The sequence below is a fragment of the Anomaloglossus baeobatrachus genome, chromosome 8 (genome assembly GCF_048569485.1).
Source record: "Anomaloglossus baeobatrachus isolate aAnoBae1 chromosome 8, aAnoBae1.hap1, whole genome shotgun sequence".
NCBI classification, from domain to species: Eukaryota; Metazoa; Chordata; class Amphibia; order Anura; family Aromobatidae; genus Anomaloglossus; species Anomaloglossus baeobatrachus.
The window spans coordinates 218,865,163-218,884,543 of NC_134360.1; the positions used below are offsets into that span (position 1 = coordinate 218,865,163).

Here is a 19,381-nt window from a genome sequence, read left to right on the forward strand (position 1 = left end):
CACAACATCCTGGGATATCGCTTGCTTCTCGGCGGCGATTATGTGCTGTTGTGAGCTTCCAGGACCTGCCGGGGGATCACATGGCCAGAAGCATGTGATATCCCCGGATGTTGTGAGTATCAGCGCGTATGTGCAATATCGTCAGTGTGTGTGTCTTTGTGTGTGAGTGTATGTGATCGGGTGGGTGTGAGTGTATGCGATCGGGTGGGGGTGTGTGGGTGTGTGTGAGTGTATGCGATCGGGTGTGTGTGAGTGTATGCGATCGGGTGTGTGTGAGTGTATGCGATCGGGTGTGTGTGAGTGTATGCGATCGGATCTGTGAGTGTCGGCAGAGGAGCACGGCGTGCTGGAGGAGGCTGAGAGGACAGAGGCTGATCCTGGGGAAGGCTGGGATGGGGAGGCTGATGCTGGACACGGAGAGGCTGATGCTGGGGACAGAGAAGCTGATGCTGAGGACAGAGAGGCTGATGCTGGGGACAGAGAAGCTGATGCTGGGGACAGAGAGGCTGATGCTGCGGGAGGCTGATGCTGGGGACAGAGAGGCTGATGCTGGAGACAGAGAGGCTGATGCTGGAGACAGAGAGGCTGATGCTGGGGACAGAGAAGCTGATGCTGGGGACAGAGAGGCTGATGCTGGGGACAGAGAGGCTGATGCTGGGGACAGAGAGGCTGATGCTGGGGACAGAGAGGCTGATGCTGGAGACAGAGAGGCTGATGCTGGGGACAGAGAGGCTGATGCTGGGGACAGAGAGGCTGATGCTGGGGACAGAGAGGCTGATGCTGGGGACAGAGGCTGATGCTGGGGACAGAGAGGCTGATGCTGGGGACAGAGAGGCTGATGCTGGGGACAGAGAGGCTGATGCTGGGGACAGAGGCTGATGCTAGGGACAGAGAGGCTGATGCTGGGGACAGAGAGGCTGATGCTGGCGACAGAGAGGCTGATGCTGGGGACAGAGAGGCTGATGCTGGAGACAGAGAGGCTGATGCTGGGGACAGAGAGGCTGATGCTGGGAGGAGAGAGGCTGATGCTGCAGGTAGAGAGGCTGGTGCTGGCGCAGCATGGCGGATGGAGCACCTTTGGGAGTGCGCAGCATGGCGGATGGAGCACGTTTGGGAGTGCGCAGCATGGCGGATGGAGCACGTTTGGGAGTGCGCAGCATGGCGGATGGAGCACGTTTGGGAGTGCGCAGCATGGCGGATGGAGCACGTTTGGGAGTGCGCAGCATGGCGGATGGAGCACGTTTGGAAATGCGCAGCATGGCGGATGGAGCACGTTTGGGAGTGCGCAGCATGGGGGATGCAGCACGATGGGGAGTGCGGAGTATGGCGGATGGAGCACGTTTGGGAGTGCGCAGCATGGAGGATGCAGCACGATGGGGAGTGCGGAGTATGGCGGATGGAGCACGTTTGGGAGTGCGCAGCATGGCGGATGGACCACGTTTGGGAGTGCGCAGCATGGCGGATGGAGCACGTTTGGGAGTGCGCAGCATGGGAGATGGAGCACGATGGGGAGTGCGCAGCATGGCGGATGGAGCACGTTTGGGAGTGCGCAGCATGGGGGATGGAGCACGATGGGGAGTGCGCAGCATGGCGGATGGAGCACGTTTGGGAGTGCGCAGCATGGCGGATGGAGCACGTTTGGGAGTGCGCAGGATGGGAGATGGAGCACGATGGGGGGTGCGCAGCATACGGGATGGAGCACGATGGGGAGTGCGCTGCATGGGGGATGAAAGCACGATGGGAAGTGCACACCTCCCCCCAACACACACACACACACACACACGCGCGCACTGCACAACACACCACACCACACACACACACTGGGAACCACAAACAACTGCCCTACACAGACACCCACACACACAGACAACGCTGCACACACAAATATACGCACATACCGCACAACACGCACATTGCACAAAACATACCTCCCCCCAAAAGACACCACACACACACAAACTGCGCAACACACACACAACGCTACAGACACACAGCGCTCCACAAACAACGCAACACACAAACAACACCGCTCTCACCCCCCATCACACCCAGACAACACCCAGAACATGTACAGCGCCCTACACAAACACTTGGTAACTACACACAACAACATCTATATATATATATATATATATATATATATATATATATATATATATATATATATATATATATATATATATATATATATATATATATAACAAAAATCATACATGAACTACACAATACGTAAATTCTAGAATACCCGATGCGTAGAATCGGGCCACCTTCTAGTATATATATAATTGCCTTATTCTGTCTGTGTGTCTTGCTCCAAAATTGTGTCCTTACGGTGACAAGCGTCTGATTGGCCGCTGCCTCGGCCTGGCCCCGCCCCCCCCACGGATTGGTAGCTCGCCTCGGCCTGGCCCCGCCCCCCCCGCACGGATTGGCTGCTCGCCCCGGCCCTCCGCACGCATCGCCAGACATAACCTTGCGCTGCTGGGATCGTGACGGAGCCGGTGAACGCTGGTAACCATTACATATATCGGGTAACTAAGGTCCCTTATCATCGGGTAACTAAGGTCCCTTATCATAGTTACCAGTGTACACCGGCTCCCCAGCGGCCTTGCCCCGCCCCCCCCACGGATTGGTAGCTCGCCTCGGCCTGGCCCCGCCCTCCGCATGGATTGGCCGCTCGCCCCGGCCCTCCGCACGCATCGCCAGACATAACCTTGCACTGCTGGGATCGTGACGGAGCCGGTGAATGCTGGTAACCATTATACACATTGGGTAACTAAGGTCCCTTAGTTACCCGATGTGTATCATAGTTACCAGTGTACACCAGCTCCGTCAGGATCCCAGCAGCGCCACACATACCCTTGCGATGCTGGGATCGTCACGGAGCCGGTGAACGCTGGTAACCATTATACACATCGGGTAACTAAGGTCCCTTAGTTACCCGATGTGTATCATAGTTACCAGCGTACACCGGCTCCCAGTACACATGTGCAGGGAGCCGGCATTATACTCCTCTCCCCCCAGGACTACTGCTCCTATTATAGTCCTCCTATTATACTCCTCTCTGAGTATAATAGGAGAACTATTATAGCATGGGGGATGGAGCACGATGGGGAGTGCGCAGCATGGGGGATGGAGCACGATGGGGTGCGCAGCATGGGGGATGGAGCACGATGGGGGGTGTGCAGCATGGGGGATGTAGCACGATGGGGGGTGCGCAGCATGGGGGATGGAGCACGATGGGGGGTGCGCAGCATGGGGGATGGAGCACGATGGGGAGTGTGCAGCATGGGGGATGGAGCACGATGGGGGTGCGCAGCATGGGGGATGGAGCACGTTGGGGGGTGCGCAGCATGGGGGATGGAGCACGATGGGGGGTGCGCAGCATGGGGGATGGAGCACGATGGGGGATGCGCAGCATGGGGGATGGAGCACGATGGGGGGTGCGCAGCATGGGGGATGGAGCACGATGGGGGGTGCGCAGCATGGGGGATGGAGCACGATGGGGGGGTGCGCAGCATGGGGGATGGAGCACGATGGGGGGTGCGCAGCATGGGGGATGGAGCACGATGGGGGGTGCGCAGCATGGGGGATGCAGCACGATGGGGAGTGCGCAGCATGGGGGATGTAGCACGATGGGGGGTGCGCAGCATGGGGGATGGAGCACGATGGGGAGTGCACAGCATGGGGGATGGAGCACGATGAGGGGTGCGCAGCATGGGGGATGGAGCACGATGGGGGGTGCGCAGAATGGGGGATGGAGCACGATGGGGAGTGCGCAGCATGGGGGATGGAGCACGATGGGGGGTGCACAGCATGGGGGATGGAGCACGATGAGGGGTGCGCAGCATGGGGGATGGAGCACGATGGGGGGTGCGCAGCATGGGGGATGGAGCACGATGGGGAGTGCGCAGCATGGGGGATGGAGCACGATGGGGGGTGCGCAGCATGGGGTATGGAGCACAATGTGGGGTGCGCAGCATAGGGGATGGAGCACGATGGGGGGTGCACAGCATGGGGGATGGAGCACGATGGGGAGTGCGCAGCATGGGGGATGGAGCACGATGGGGGGTGCGCAGCATGGGGGATGGAGCACGATGGGGGGTGCACACCTCCCCCCACTGCACAACACCACACACACACTGGGAACCACAAACACCGCCCTACACAGACACCCAACACAGAAACAGCGCGGCACACACAAATATACGCACATGCCGCACAACACACACATTGCACAAAACATACCTCCCACCAAAACACACACACACACCCCACACCCACACAAACCGCGCAACACACACACACACAGCGCTCCACAAACAACGCAACACACACAACGCAACACACAAAAAACACCGCTCTCACCCCCAGCCACACCCAGACAACACCCAGAACATGTACGGCGCCCTACACAAACACTTGGTAACTACACACAACAACATCTATATATATATAAGAAAAATCATACATTAACTACACAATACGTAAATTCTAGAATACCCGATGCGTAGAATCGGGCCACCTTCTAGTATATATATATATATATATATATATATAAAAAAAAAAAGCCCCGCCCTCACTTCTTGTAGCGATACAAAGCCCTACCCCCATTTCCTGTATAGATACAAAGCCCCACCCCCATTTCCTGTATAGATACAAAGCCCTCCCTCACTTCCTGTATACATACAAAGCCCTTCCCCCACTTCCTGTAGAGATACAAAGCCCTGCCCCCACTTCCTGTATACATACAAAGCCCTGCCCCCACTTCCTGTAGAGATACAAAGCCCTGCCCTCACTTCCTGTATACATACAAAGCCCTGCCCCCACTTCCTGTATAGATACAAAGCCACGCCCCCACTTCCCGTATAGATACAAAGCCCTGCCCCTACTTCCTGTATAGATACAAAGCCCTGCCCCCACTTCCTGTATAGATACAAAGCCCTGCCCTCACTTCCTGTATAGATACAAAGCCCTGCCCTCACTTCCTGTATACATACAAAGCCCTGCCCCCACTTCCTGTATAGATACAAAGCCCTGCCCTCACTTCCTGTATAGATATAAAGCCCTGCCCTCACTTCCTGTATAGATACAAAGCCCTGCCCTCACTTCCTGTATAGATACAAAGCCCTGCCCTCACTTCCCGTATAGATACAAAGCCCTGCCCCCACTTCCTGTATAGATACAAAGCCCCGCCCCCACTTCCCGTATAGATACAAAGCCCTGCCCCCACTTCCTGTATAGATACAAAGCCCTGCCCCCACTTCCTGTATAGATACAAAGCCCTGCCCTCACTTCCTGTATAGATACAAAGCCCTGCCCTCACTTCCTGTATAGATACAAAGCACTGCCCTCACTTCCTGTATAGATACAAAGCCCTGCCCTCACTTCCTATTGAGATTCAAAGCCCCGCCCCACTTGCTGCTGAGATACAAATATACAGTAGTGCCAGAAGTGACACTACACCATACCTCCCAACCGTCCCGGATACAGCGGGACAGTCCCTCTTTTGAGCCTTTGATCCCGAGTCCCGCCCGTGAGGCTGTTTGTCCCGGGCTCCACCCACCCACTGTAGCCCCGCCTCGCTGTTTCTCCCTTCTATTCATTACAGAGTCGAGCGCGCACCTTGAAACTCCTGTGACTGCTGCTGAGGTATGAATCACCCCCTGCAGCAGAGCGACCCACCCCTGCAGCAGAGCCGACCCCCCCCTGCACCAGAGCCGACCCCCCCCTCCCCCAGTGCTGACATCTGCAGCAGAGCCGACCCCCCCCCCCCTGCAGCAGAGCCGACCCCCGCCTCCCCCAGAGCGGACATCCCCAGTCCCGAAGCCTGCGTTTCTCTGCAGCTGTTCTCTGACTCCCCCTGTGCGGCTTCTCACTGCTGCAGACACAGGGGAGTCAGGAAGCTGAGGAGACCGTGCAATCAGCACTTCTCTCTCCTGCAGATAGCACTGGCCAGTAATAACCTATGCAGAGTTACATCTGCAGACTTCTATTAGCTTACCGATCAGTGGTCTCCTGCCTGTGGAGCTGCTGGGTCCTAGCTGCCCAACAGCTTCAGCTCTGCTTTATCCTGGCTCCCCTACCAGTTAAAGGGAACCTGTCAGCAGAAATTTCACAATGAAAGTAATAGATTCCCCTCTGCAGCTCCTGGGCTGCTTCTAGAAAGGTTCCTGTTGTTATTGTGCCCCCTTTGAGACCTACAAAAATACTTTATGAAGTCTTACCTTTTTGTATGCAAATGTGTTGTTATGGTCACGGGGGCGGGCTGTCTGGCGTCCGTTATTCCCCCTCCTGCCGCTTTACGCAGTCCCCCATTGCTCATTTACATACACAAGGACGCCTTCCTCATGTAACTGTCCTCCCGAAGTTTTGCGCATGTGAACGCTTTTTCAGGTGATTGCGCAGGCACGAGATTATGGGCGGCGCTGTGATTGTCATCAGCAGCGTTAACCAAGTACCCGCCCATAATCTCGTGCCCGCACTTTTCCCTCTGACTCCACCGTTATGCGCAAGTGCTGGCCATATGAATCATGTTACCTATTACTGCTTGCACGAGATTATGGGCGGGTACTTGGATGACTTTGCTGATGACAATCACAGCGCCGCCCATAATCTCGCGCCCACGGTAATAGGTAACATGGTTCATATGGACAGTGCTTGCGCATAACGGTGGAGGCAGAGTGAGAAGAGTGGGCACGAGATTATGGGTGGGTACTTGGATGACGCTGCTGATGACAATCACAGCGCCGCCCATAATCTCGCGCCTGCGCAATCACCTCAAAAGCGTTCACACTTTGCACAGTGCTCAGTCCCGCGAGAGTGGCACTGGGCATGCACAAAACTTCAGGAGGACAGTTACATGAGGAAGGCGTCCTCATGTATGGAAATGAGCAATGGGGGACGGCGTACAGCGGCAGGAGGGGGAATAACGGACGCCAGGCAGCCCGCCCCCGTGACCATAAAAACAGATTTGCATACAAAAAGGTAAGACTTCATAAAGTATTTTTTTAGGTCTCAAAGGGGGCACAATAGCAACAGGAACCTTTCCAGAATGCAGCCCAGGAGCTGCAGAGGGGAATCTTTTATTTTTTTTGCTAAATTTCTGGTGACAGGTTCCCTTTAAAGGGAACCTATCAGGTGCAATCTGCACTCAGAGCCAGGAGCAGTTCTGGGTGTATATTGCTAATCCCTCCCTAACTGTCCCTGTATATACTAGCATAGATAAAGGCATCTATAGAAAAAGTATTTTTAAAGAGCTTATATCTTATGCTAATTAGCGCGGGGACTAGTCCCAAGGGCGTTACTTCACTTGGCTAGTCGGCTCACATAGCGTGTTCGTACTCACACAGGGGCGTAATAACATGCTAACATGCTATGCGAGCCGACTAGCCAAGTGAAGTAACGCCCTTGTGACTAGTCCCCGCGCTCATTAGCATAAGATATAAGATCTTTAAAAATATTTGTTCTTGATCTCTTTATCTATGCTAGTGTATACAGGGACGGTTAGGCAGGGATTAGCAATATGTACCCAGAACTGCTCCTGGCTCTGAGTGCATATTGCACCTCACAGGTTCACTTTAAAGGGAACCTGTCACCAGATTTGGGGCCTATAAGCTGCGGCCACCACCAGTGGGATCTTATATACACGTTCTAACATGCTGCATACCTCCCAACCGTCCTGGATACAGCGGGACTTTCACGCTTTACGTTGTTTGTCCCGTTGCCACGGGCGGGACGGCCGGCTCCCGGGCTCCGCCCACCCACTCTCTCTCCGCCTCCCTGCTTTTCCCTCCTACCATCCTAGTAGACGTGGCATAGAGAGGAGCGCTGCCTGTGCTGCTGCTGGTACAGTAAACTAATCTCCCCAGCGCTGATTTCCCTCCCTCCCCCCTCACCCCCGGCCGGAGCCTGTCTGTGCGGTCGGCCGGCCGCCTGTCTGTGCGGTCGGCCCGCCACCTGTCTGTGCGGGCGCCCCCCCGCCGCCTGTCAGTGCGGGCGCCCCCCTGCCGCCTGTCTGTGCGGGCGTCCCCCGCCGCCTGTCTGTGCGGGCGTCCCCCGCCGCCTGTCTGTGCGGGCGTCCCCCGCCGCCTGTCTGTGCGGGCGTCCCCCGCCGCCTGTCTGTGCGGGCGTCCCCCGCCGCCTGTCTGTGCGGGCGTCCCCCGCCGCCTGTCTGTGCGGGCGTCCCCCGCCGCCTTTCTGTGCGGGCGTCCCCCGCCGCCTTTCTGTGCGGGCGTCCCCCGCCGCCTGTCTGTGCGGGCGTCCCCCGCCGCCTGTCTGTGCGGGCGCCCCCCGCCGCCTCTGTGTGTCCGGGTGGCCGGCCGCCTGTCTGTGAAGGCGACCGGCTGCCTCTCTGTTCGGGCCGCCTCTTTGTGCGGTCGGCCCGCGCCTCTCTGTGCGGCGGCCCGCCACCTGTCTGTGCGGGCGCCCCCCGCCGCCTGTCTGTGCGGGCGGCCCGCCGCCTCTCTGTGCGGGCGGCCGGCCGCCTCTCTGTGCGGGCGGCTGGCCGCCTCTCTGTGCGGGCGGCCCGCCGCCTGTCTGTGAAGGCGGGTGGCCGGCCGCCTGTCTGTGAAGGCGACCGGCCGCCTCACTGTGCGGGCGACCGGCCGCCTCACTGTGGCTGCCTGCGTGTCCGTGCTGGAGGCCCGCCGGCTGCCTGCGTGTCCGTGCTGGAGGCCCGCCGGCTGCCTGCGTGTCCGTGCTGGAGGCCCGCCGGCTGCCTGCGTGTCCGTGCTGAATGGGTGTGGATGGGGAGTGGATATGGGCGTGACTGTGAAATAGGTGTGGTTAGGGGACGTGGCCTAAAAATTTGCCGCGCCGCGCTACGCGCGCCGCAAACTTTGTCCCTCTTTTCCTTCTTTAAAAGTTGGGAGGTATGCACTACACCAATGCTACGTTAATAACACAGGGCTGTGATATTTCTTGTAAGTTTATTCCTCCAGGTTCTATCACTTTTTTTCCATTTACTATTGTAATCAGTAGGATGCAGGTCACGTATGTCCTGTACTTGTGACCCATCAAGTGAGCGAGCGAAGAACTCTATATGTGAGTGTCTGCTGCACATTGCACAGTGACCGGCGAGATCTACTTACATAAGGAGGAGCGAACGCCTTCAGCTTCAGGTTATATTCCTGCCTCAACTTCACCTGTGTATAAAAATACAGGAATATCCAGAAGAGATGGAAAATTATCACAACCTGTGTATAAGAAGTGCAAGAAAATCCCCAAATCTGCTCCCATTCCCAATGCAACTAATCGGAGCTCAGATTTCTGTTTCTTTTATTCACTTTGTGTATAACATAATGAGATGCAGATCGGAGCGTGTAATAATGAATCTGCAGAGACGCCGCCGTCCTCCGCCCCTCTGCAGAAACAGCAATGGAGAAATCCGCGTCACCGCTGCACGGAGGAGATGAGTTGTGTAACGATTGTGAAATCGCATCTCCGGGAAACTCTGCAAATATTTGGCCATCAACAATGAAGTCCTGTTGCCAGGATGAAGGATTGCAGGATGACAGAAGGAATTGTGACGCCAGGTAGTGCACAGATCGACCCGAGAGTTCACCTGTCCGGTATCCCGGGCACAACCGGCACCAGACGCTAGGCACATTCCTTATAAGTGGACCAAGTGTATATACAAGGATAAGCCTGGAGAATGTGGGGTTAAGGCTGAACACACACAGCGAGAAAAACGGAGTGAGTGGAATGCGATAAAAAAAATTGCATTCCACCTGGACCCATGTTACTCTATGGGGCCACTCCCATGAGTGATTTTTTTTGTCAGCCCTAATCGGACCAAGGAAACAATGCTGCGGGTGGAATTTGATTTGTTTTCATTCGCACCCATACAAGTCTATGGGTGCGAGAGAAACATTGCATTGCACTCGCACTACACTGGTGTATTGCAAGTGCAGTGCAAGAATCGCATCAGCTGACAGTGGAGGAGATAGGGAGATTACTCCCTCCATTTCTTCCGCAGCACCCGCCGTGTCCTCCGCGGCTGTACTGTTATTGCAGGATCGGATCACAGTGGCATGACAGTAACATAACGCTCGGCTAAGGCTAAGTTCACATTTCCGTTGATTTGTATCAGTCACATGCGTCGCTTGACGCATGTGACTGATGCGCTGTTCAACGCTGTACAACGGATGACAAAGAACAGAATTCTTTGTCGGATTCCGTTGTGTGCGGGGGGCGGAGTTCTGGGGCAGAGCCGAGCGGGGGGCGGGGCCAGGCGCTGAGGATGTCAGTGGAAGTGCTGCGGTCTGCATGGCTGGGGACAGGTGAGTGTATCTGTGAGTGAGTGAGTGTGTGTATGTATGTATGTATGTATGTATGTATGTATGTGTGTGTGTGCACATGCAAAGTGCGGGAGGGGGCGGAGCCGAGCAGGGGGCGGGGCCAGACGAGGGTGTCAGTGCTTGTCTGCATGGCTGGGGACAGGTGTGTGTGTGTGTGTGTGTGTACATACATGTGCGGAGTGCGGGAGGGGGCGGGGCCGAGCGGGGAGGTGTCGGCCTCCCTGCACACGTAACCAGCCTAAATATCGGGTAACAGCAAAGCACCCGATGTTTACCTTGGTTACCCGATATTTACCTTGGTTACGGGCCTACACCGCTTAGCGCTGGCTCCTTGCACCGTAACCAGGGTAAATATCGGGTAACCAACCAAAGCTGGTGACGTGTGCAGGGAGCCAGAGAGCATGCGCAGCGAAATCCGACGGATCTCGCTGCTCAAAAAACGTTACATGCTGCGTTCCTCCCGCCCGGCGGTCAGTCGTTCCACGACTGATCAGTCGGGCGGAGGGTGCAACGCAGCATCATCAGTCACAATCCGCTGGTCATACAAGTCTATGGGAGCAGCGGAATCCGCTAAACGGATTCCGCTGTTTACAAGAGCAGCGGATTGTGACTGATAGATTTTAGCGGAAATGTGAACTTAGCCTTACACTCCAGCAGAGCGGGAGCCGAGTGGAATGCAATTGAATTAAAGGCGTAATGCGGCCCTATGATGACCTGAAGATCCCCGCTATCAGTCAGCTTGGAGACCATCATGGCATTTGAATGGCTGGCATGTAATGCTAGTATTTTCATGCAGTGTTCTGAGAAGACCACCCCTCTAAGTGTTTATGTGATCCACCTCAGCCCCCACCCTGTACAGGGACGTGTACCCAGAACTCGCGTTTCATCCCTTTATGACCTGCACAGTCCCAGGACTGTCGGGCGGCAGAAAGAGATTGACCACAATGAATAATGTGAAGCTCCTCAGCCCAACCTAGACAGGGCCGACATGACGGCAAAAACTGTAACCTTGTCCCAGTAACTCCACAGAGTGAGCACAGTGTGAAAATCCACTGAAAAGAGGGGTAATTGGAGCCCCTGAGTGTATATATTGGGGGCCCAAACTACAGGGGATGACGAGGAGCAGATAACACCCGGCCAGATGGATGACGGTCGGAGAAAGATGACATCGCCCAAAAATAAAATCATCAACCAAGAAGTGAGAAAATCCACGCAAGAAGAGACCCGTGTATGTCAGTAACACAGAACTCACCGCCGCCAGGCTGCTGCCAACACTTTTCAGGAACACAAACTTGTCTGTGACGGCGCCGTCCCCCAGGAATTCCGCAAGGTTTTCTCTCAGGGTCCACAGCGTCATATCGGGAAGCACCCTGAAAAAGATCTGACAGTTATAAGGAAGCCCCCCGCCATAGGGAGTCACCGGCCTCTCCAGATGTGTCCGGGGCCATTGGTTTACGAGCGCCCACTCTCCTATTGCAAACCAGTAAAGGAATCCAACTCCTTAATGGGGCTATCGGAGGAGATTTTGTCTAAAGTGTTATTTGCAGCCTTTTAATTGGACAGTGCCCAGTTTGGGATGGATTCCCCCAAGATCTGCTCCATAGAACAGAACTGCACTTTCCTTTTTTGCCTAAAAGACGTTTTTAAAACCTCAAATGGTAAAAACATCAAAAGACTGAAAATACGAGCAGCAGAGGGGTTTATAATGGAAATTCTCAGAGTTTCGCACGCGTTTATTCAGACCGGCTCCATAAACAAGAAACTCTGCACAAAGCCTGGAGGTCTCCATCCACATCAAACCGACGTCAGCCGAAGCCACCAACATCTGCGCGCTCAGCCGACGGCTAACGTGTACGGGATAGTCATTTGTGGGGGGCTAAGGATCCGACGTGTCCAATACTGGACGACCGATGCTATGGTCTCTATGAAATTAAATAAGCCACCGCCTGAGGAGTCTCACAGCCGTCTCATAAGGAAGAGCAGGCACTGCTGTCTATGGAGGGACCAGACGACATCACAGCCTGACCGCTATCTATGGGGGGGCTTCAGGCAAATCTCTACCATATGTGAGCGCTGATTCGCTATCTACAAGACAATCCCTGCTCGTTTACAGGTCTGTTCACACAGACCAGCACTAAAGGCCCTGTCATACAGACAGATAAATCTGCGGCAGATCTGTGGTTGCAGTGAAATTGTGGACAATCAGTGCCAGGTTTGTGGCTGTGTACAAATGGAACAATATGTCCATGATTTCACTGCAACCACAGATCTGCCAAAGATTTATCTGTGTGTGTGACGGGGCCTTAAGTATGTGTGGACATAGCAATCATTTAAGGGGTTTTCCTAGTCCAGAAAGACTGGTCCCCAGGCACAGCTTGTTTCTGAGACTTTCCTTGTCCACCTGGGGTCCAGCAATGAGACTGTCGCTGCTACCGGTGTCTGAGATTGTCTGCATATTTGACACCATATCCACAGCGCTGCAGCCCATCAGTGAGCTCAGTGATTGGCTGCAGCGATCTTGGCACCGGGAGCCGCGCGCGCAGTGTAGCGCAGGGTGTAGGAAGGGAGAGTACAGATGTGTTTGAAACCAAACTGCAGCCGGGGATTGGTAACATTGTCGGCAGCAAATTTTCGGCAGTACATTGTCGGCAGTACATTGTCGGCAGCACATTGTCGGCAGTACATTGTCGGCAGCACATTGTCGGCAGCATATCTTCTGTTTGGTGAAATGTGCTCCCGGCCATGATACGTTTCGATGAATCGATAGCTCTGATTCCCGGCAGGGATGCACAGCTGATAATCGGGAGCATTATTATAAACACCGGTGTAAACGCATCTGAAGAGCGGCGCCAGATTCCAGATTTATGTTCTAAGTGCTCGTTCGCAGGCCTGATGGAGCGTTTGGTGACACTGGTTGCCGCCGTCATGGCTCCTCTGATGAGCGCTGATTGATGAGTCTTTAGCTCTCTGTTATCAGTTTGATTATACCGGGCGATGTGCTGCAATAATAGCAATTGTTCTTTCGGCGTAAACGATCCGAACATACGACAATGAGGCCTCATCATTGAGCGATCACCTCCATGTTCACACCGGCCGATCATCTCTTTGTGTAAATGCAACAAAATAAATACAAAGCAGAAAAAAAAGTTTTGTCCTGGGAATAATATATTAACAGGTAAGAATTTATTCACGGGTGTTTTCAGCAGATCTCTCCAATGTCTACACGATCTGCCAACAGAGGAACAGAGGAAAGAAATCAGACACGATAGGAAAGTGTGGATCCTGTCTAGAGGACAAGCGGCCATCAGAGGGGAGCGGCCTGATTGAGCCCACCTTGGACCATCATTGCTTTGGCTCTGCAGGACTCCAATTGACCATTATTATGAGGTGACCGCTCTCCAGTGTTGGACACTGGTGTTTGGCCGTTCAGACCTTCTGTGTCTATAGAAGCTCCAGACCAGCTCAGCTCCAGACCGGCTGTGATCAGCTCCAGACCAGCTGCGATCAGCTCCAGAACGTCTGAGATCAGCTCCAGACCGACTGTGATCAGCTCCAGACCAGCTGTGATCAGCTCCAGAACGTCTGAGAGCAGCTCCAGACTGACTGTGATCAGCTCCAGACCGGCTGTGATCAGCTCCAGACCGGCTGTGATCAGCTCCAGACCGGCTGTGTCTATAGAAGCTCCAGACCAGCTCAGCTCCAGACCGGCTGTGATCAGTTCCAGACCAGCTGTGTCTATAGAAGCTCCAGACCAGCTAAGCTCCAGACCGGCTGTGATCAGCTCCAGACCATCTGAGATCAGCTCCAGACCTTCTGTGATCAGCTCCAGACCTTCTGTATCTATAGAAGCTCCAGACCGTCTCAGCTCCAGACCGGCTGTGATCAGTTCCAGATTGTCTCAGTTCCAGACCAGCTGTGATCAGCTCCAGACCGGCTCAGCTCCAGACTGGCTGTGATCAGCTCCAGACCGACTCAGCTCCAGACTGGCTGTGATGAGCTCCAGACCGGCTCAGCTCCAGACTGACTGTGATCAGCTCCAGACCGGCTCAGCTCCAGACTGGCTGTGATCAGCTCCAGACCGGCTCAGCTCCAGACTGGCTGTGATCAGCTCCAGACCAGCTCAACTCCAGACTTGCTGAGATCAGCTCCAGACCGTCTCAGCTCCAGAGCGGCTGCGATCAGCTCCAGAGTGGCTACGATCATCTCCAGACCGGCTCAACCCCTCACCATTGCGTCCTCATATATGAAAATGTCTTTTGCTGAAAGGGTGTATAATAGTTTTATAAATTTTGTGTTATTACGTGCTCAGGACACTGGTTTTTTTTCTGCTTAAATATGGAGGGTCACTTTATAGATATGATCAACAAAGTCAACAGTCATAATGCTGCGGTCACGACATAAAGACGCCTTACCTGATGAATCCAAGTGAAATAAATCTCTCGATCACATCCAGAGAAGCTTTATTCAGTTCTGGGCTCCATAGCTCCTCCGGCACGAGATAGACGTGCAGCTCGATCAGCTGAAATACAGACGGCCATTAGTATATATACTGTACACATGACTGCAGAGATCGAATGCACTCATACTACCACCCCCATCATCAGATCATCAGGAGGTACGCAATATTCCATTTCAAAAAGACATTAAGACATTTCCCATAGTTTGCAGATTTTCTCTCCCATGTTTAGGACCTTTCGTTTTTGGACTCCTCACTTTTCAGACCCTACCCGATCGGACATACTACAGATAAGGACCACCAGGCCCTGGAAAAGAAAACTGGAATTACCAAGGACGGCACCATTGACTGTGGGGTCTGCCCGTGTCCCACTCTGCTGACCCCCAGATTCTCATTAATTACATACATGGTATAAGGTCACCAAGGACTTTTATTTTAGATAATGATTTATTGGGAACTGAACACTTTTCTACACAAAGCCCCATGTGCCGCTGGACACGGAAAATACCGATGGGCATGGAGGGCTTTTTAGGGCTTTGCGACAGGTTTTTGAGGTTAAAAGGTCCCAAGGTCCCAAATTTTATCACGTCATTTTGCCCAAAAAATTTGTAACTTTTTGCTATTTTACACCATTCTCAAAAAGTCGCTGTAATCTCGGGTGTCGTTAGCCATGTAAATAAGGTTTAGGCCAATTTATGGTTTGTGACTTTTCAAAAATTCGCAAAATGACGCCAGGCGGTGGGATGGCATAAAAAGTAGAAAATCACGTCCAGACAGAGGTCTTAAGCGGGCTTTACACGCTACGACATCGCTAATGCGGAGTCGTTGGGGTCACGGAATTCGTGACGCACATCCGGCCGCATTAGCGATGCCGTTGCGTGTGACATCGATAAGCGATTTTGCATCGTTGCAAAAACGTGCAAAATCGCTAATCGGCGACATGGGGTTCCATTCTCAAATCTCGTTACTGCAGCAGTAACGAGGTTGTTCCTCGTTCCTGCGGCAGCACACATCGCTGCGTGTGACGCCGCAGGAACGAGGAAGCTCCCCTTACCTGCCTCCCGGCCGCTATGCGGAAGGAAGGAGGTGGGCGGGATGTTACGTCCCGCTCATCTCCGCCCCTCCGCTGCTATTGGGCGGCGGTTCAGTGACGTTTCAGTGACGTCGCTGTGACGCCGCACGGACCGCCCCCTTAGAAAGGAGGCGGTTCGCCGGTCACAGCGACGTCGCCGGACAGGTAAGTATGTGTGACGGCTGTGGGCGATGTTGTGCGGCACGGGCAGCGATATGCCCGTGTCGCGCAACAGATGGGGGCGGGTACCCACACTAGCGATATCGGGACCGATATCGCAGTGTGTAAAGTAGCTTTTAGGTTGTGTACACACTGCGTCTGCTTCTGGCATTTTTTGATCGAATCCACTCCTAAAAACACCGGAAAATGTGTTCATAAAATTCTTCCTATTCATTTCTATCTACAGTGGGTACAATGAAACAAAGAGTGAAACATTTAAAGGGGTCTGAATACTTTCCGTATCCACTGTATAAGTGTCCTGTGCACATATTCAGGCTTTCAAGTGTCATTTAAACACTTCAGGCTGGAAAAAGGAAGGTGCACGCCAGATCCATGAAGATGCTTCTGATAGAAATTGCTTCAAGTTAAGCCCTGTCCGATCAGGAGGCTGCAAAAAACACTGCAGGAAAAAAATCCAAAAACTCTAAAAGAAGGAGTTTTCTAGGAGGGTTTCCACCAGAAAACTTTACTTTTTAACCACTGGAAAAAAAACTCAGTGTGAACAAAGCCTAATATCTAAAAATACGCCAGATTCATCAAACATCATGTAATACTTATAAACTTGGTGCAACAGGGATGACTGTCCCCCGGAATGACTGTCCCCCGGAATGACTGCCCCCTGGGATGACTGCCCGCTGGGATGACTGTCCCCCAGAATGACTGTCCCCTGGGATGACTGCCCCACAGGATGACTGCCCCCCAGGATGACTGTTTCCCGGGATGACTGTTTCCCGGGATGACTGTCCCCCCGGAATGACTGTCCCCTGGGATGACTGTCCCCTGGGATGACTGTCCCCCGGAATGACTGTCCCCCGGAATGACTGTCCCCTGGGATGACTGTCCCCCGGAATGACTGTCCCCTGGGATGACTGCCCCCAGGATTACTGTTCCCCGGGATTACTGTTCCCCAGGATTACTGTTCCCCGGGATTACTGTTCCCCGGGATGACAGCCCCCCAGTATCACTAAACCCCAGGATGACTGTTCCCCGGGATGACTGTCTCCCAGGATGACTGTCCCCTGGGATAACTGTCTCCCGGAATAACTGTCCCCCAGGATGACTGTCCCCCGGGATGACTGCCCCCCAGGATGACTGTCCTTCAGGATGACTGTCCCTCGCGATGACAGTTTCCCCAGATGACTGTCCCCCTGGATGAATGTCCCCCATAGTCCTCCAGTCAGTTACCATGCACCACGCACAGCGTACACCAGTGCGTCTCTGCGGACCACCACTGTATGACTGGGGCCACTGTCACATTTAGCCCTTTATGGATTTCCTCATGGGGAGAGGGACACATTTGGCTTTGCCTAAAGCACTGAAAATGTTTTTCCTGACACTTTTCCCCCTTTTTTGCACGCTGCTTCACATTCGATTGTACAGAACAAATTCAAAGAATTAAGAAACCAGATTTTATATTACATCTAATCTGTAACTTGTTCCCAAGGCTTCATTCATAGAAGAAAGTCTGAATCCTCGAGGTCACACAAAACAATCACCCAAACGATAAAGTAGTCTCCAACGCTGTGTCCAAAAAGGGATAATATTCCTGAGAGTGTACAGCGGACTCAACGGATCTCCCCCGGGGCTCACACAACGTTGACATAGATCACACAGACGTACAATGGGGGTTCCAGAAGTGACCCCTCTATTAGCTGGAGACAAAGGACGATGTCAAGGGGCTTCTTCTGTGTTCTGCAGGAATCCCCTGGGATCTATATAGCCGCTCTCCGTGTACATTGCATATTCATATCCGGCAGATTTACAACAAATGAAGGTGATCACCGTTGATCTCATTGGGGTTAATTAAACTGCAAAGTAAATTGATTTCTACAAGATCCATTCAGGAGAATGTGACGGTCACAGAAATGTCTGCAGTAAATCTGCCGTGTGTGAATGTGCACTTAGGCTTTGATTTCGCGGTCACCTGGTTTTCGGACCCAATGATCCCAAATCACAGCCAGGTCCATTCATACGTCACGTTTTACCATCTCCACACGTTTCCACATGGATCCACCAGAAACCCAACCTCAGCACCAGTCACATGAAATACAATGCAATCCTGTAGACGTGTCCGCTCTCACCCCGGCAGTGGACGGCCTCGTCTGATTCATTGGTGTTTGACCCGGATTGCTGTCCATGGTGAATAAAAATCCAAAGTTGAGCTCTTCATCGTGACAGTAAATCAGTGGTCAATGTCTCCGGTGCGGGGTCACACATCTCCATTGTCAGGATCCGGGCTCGGGGCTGCCCCACCCTGGACACACAGGACCTCGCTGTAATGTCCACATACTACGGCACCAGACACGATCGCTTTGTTTTGTTGTGTTCTACAAGGTGCAGACGCCTCTGTAGTCAGGAGACTCCTCCGGCTGCAGGGCTGGAATTTGGTAATTAGGGGTTTGGTTGTGGGCAGGTAAATTGGCTGTAAGTCCAGAGACGTTGTATAGAGCTGTGTGTACAGACTCAGGTTTACACCAATCAGAGTAATGCTACAGATGAGAACATTGGGGCAGATTGTGGACGACTGGCTCCGGGAACTTATGCATACAGCAGTGCCTGGTACTGACATCTATCACTGGTAGTCTGCAGTAAAATCGACCAGATAAGAGCACCCTGGGCCACATGTGCCATCAATCTGTATGAAAAGCTGCTTGTGTGCATGGCAGACAGGCTGGGGAGTGTGCTGGCAGCGGACCACCCGGACCAGACACAAGCTCGTCTGAGCCAATGCTGAGGTTATGTTCACATGGAGCTAACTTTTCTGAGCGGATCCTAGAATTTCTAGAGTTGGAAGGGACCTCCAGGGTCGTCATGTCCAACCCCCTGAGAGTGCAGGATTCACTAAACCATCTCAGACAGATGTCCGTCCAGCCGCTCTCTGAAGACCCCATTGAAGGAGACCTCTCGTGGTTGCCTGTTCCACTACTTGATTGATCTCCTCACTGTCTAAATTTTTTTTCTAGTATCGAACCTGTCTCCTTCCTTTCAGTTTCATCCCATTGTGTTACGTCACCGCCGGAGTCTGCTCCAGCGACTTCTGCTCCGATCACCAGGCGACACCGTGTTCCTGCTGTGGATGGTGCTGGTGATGGGAGAGGAGTCAATGCCAGCGGCACTGGTTGCCGCAGGCTCCGATCATCCACTGGGCTGGGTTATCTTGGGATCTGCAGTACCGCTGGCTGACTGTGGGTGGCGTGTGTCTTCCAGCTGAAGTTGCCAGCGTTCAGCTACAGCCAATGGGAAGACACCACACCCTTCTTTGTTCCCCTCCTGTCTGCTGACCTCTGCAGGAGATAGTTCTGGTTTCCTGGTCCGCCCTATTCTGTTTTGTGA

At 53.5% G+C, this 19,381-nt stretch overlaps 1 protein-coding gene across 1 annotated transcript in view; it reads right to left on the bottom strand.

Moving 5' to 3' along the window:
- SPATA1 (spermatogenesis associated 1) overlaps positions 1–18,379 on the bottom strand; it is a 31,809-nt gene extending 13,430 nt beyond the window's left edge. Inside the window, exons 1-4 of the mRNA XM_075320212.1 lie at positions 18,130–18,379; positions 14,714–14,820; positions 11,554–11,671; positions 9,093–9,146 (exon numbers count right to left, since the gene is read on the bottom strand). Coding sequence (XP_075176327.1) covers positions 9,093–9,146; positions 11,554–11,671; positions 14,714–14,820; positions 18,130–18,186 — 336 coding nt within the window. The 5' untranslated portion in view covers positions 18,187–18,379. The remainder of the gene's footprint in view (positions 1–9,092; positions 9,147–11,553; positions 11,672–14,713; positions 14,821–18,129) is intronic.
- Between the last annotated feature and the right edge of the window lie 1,002 nt (positions 18,380–19,381).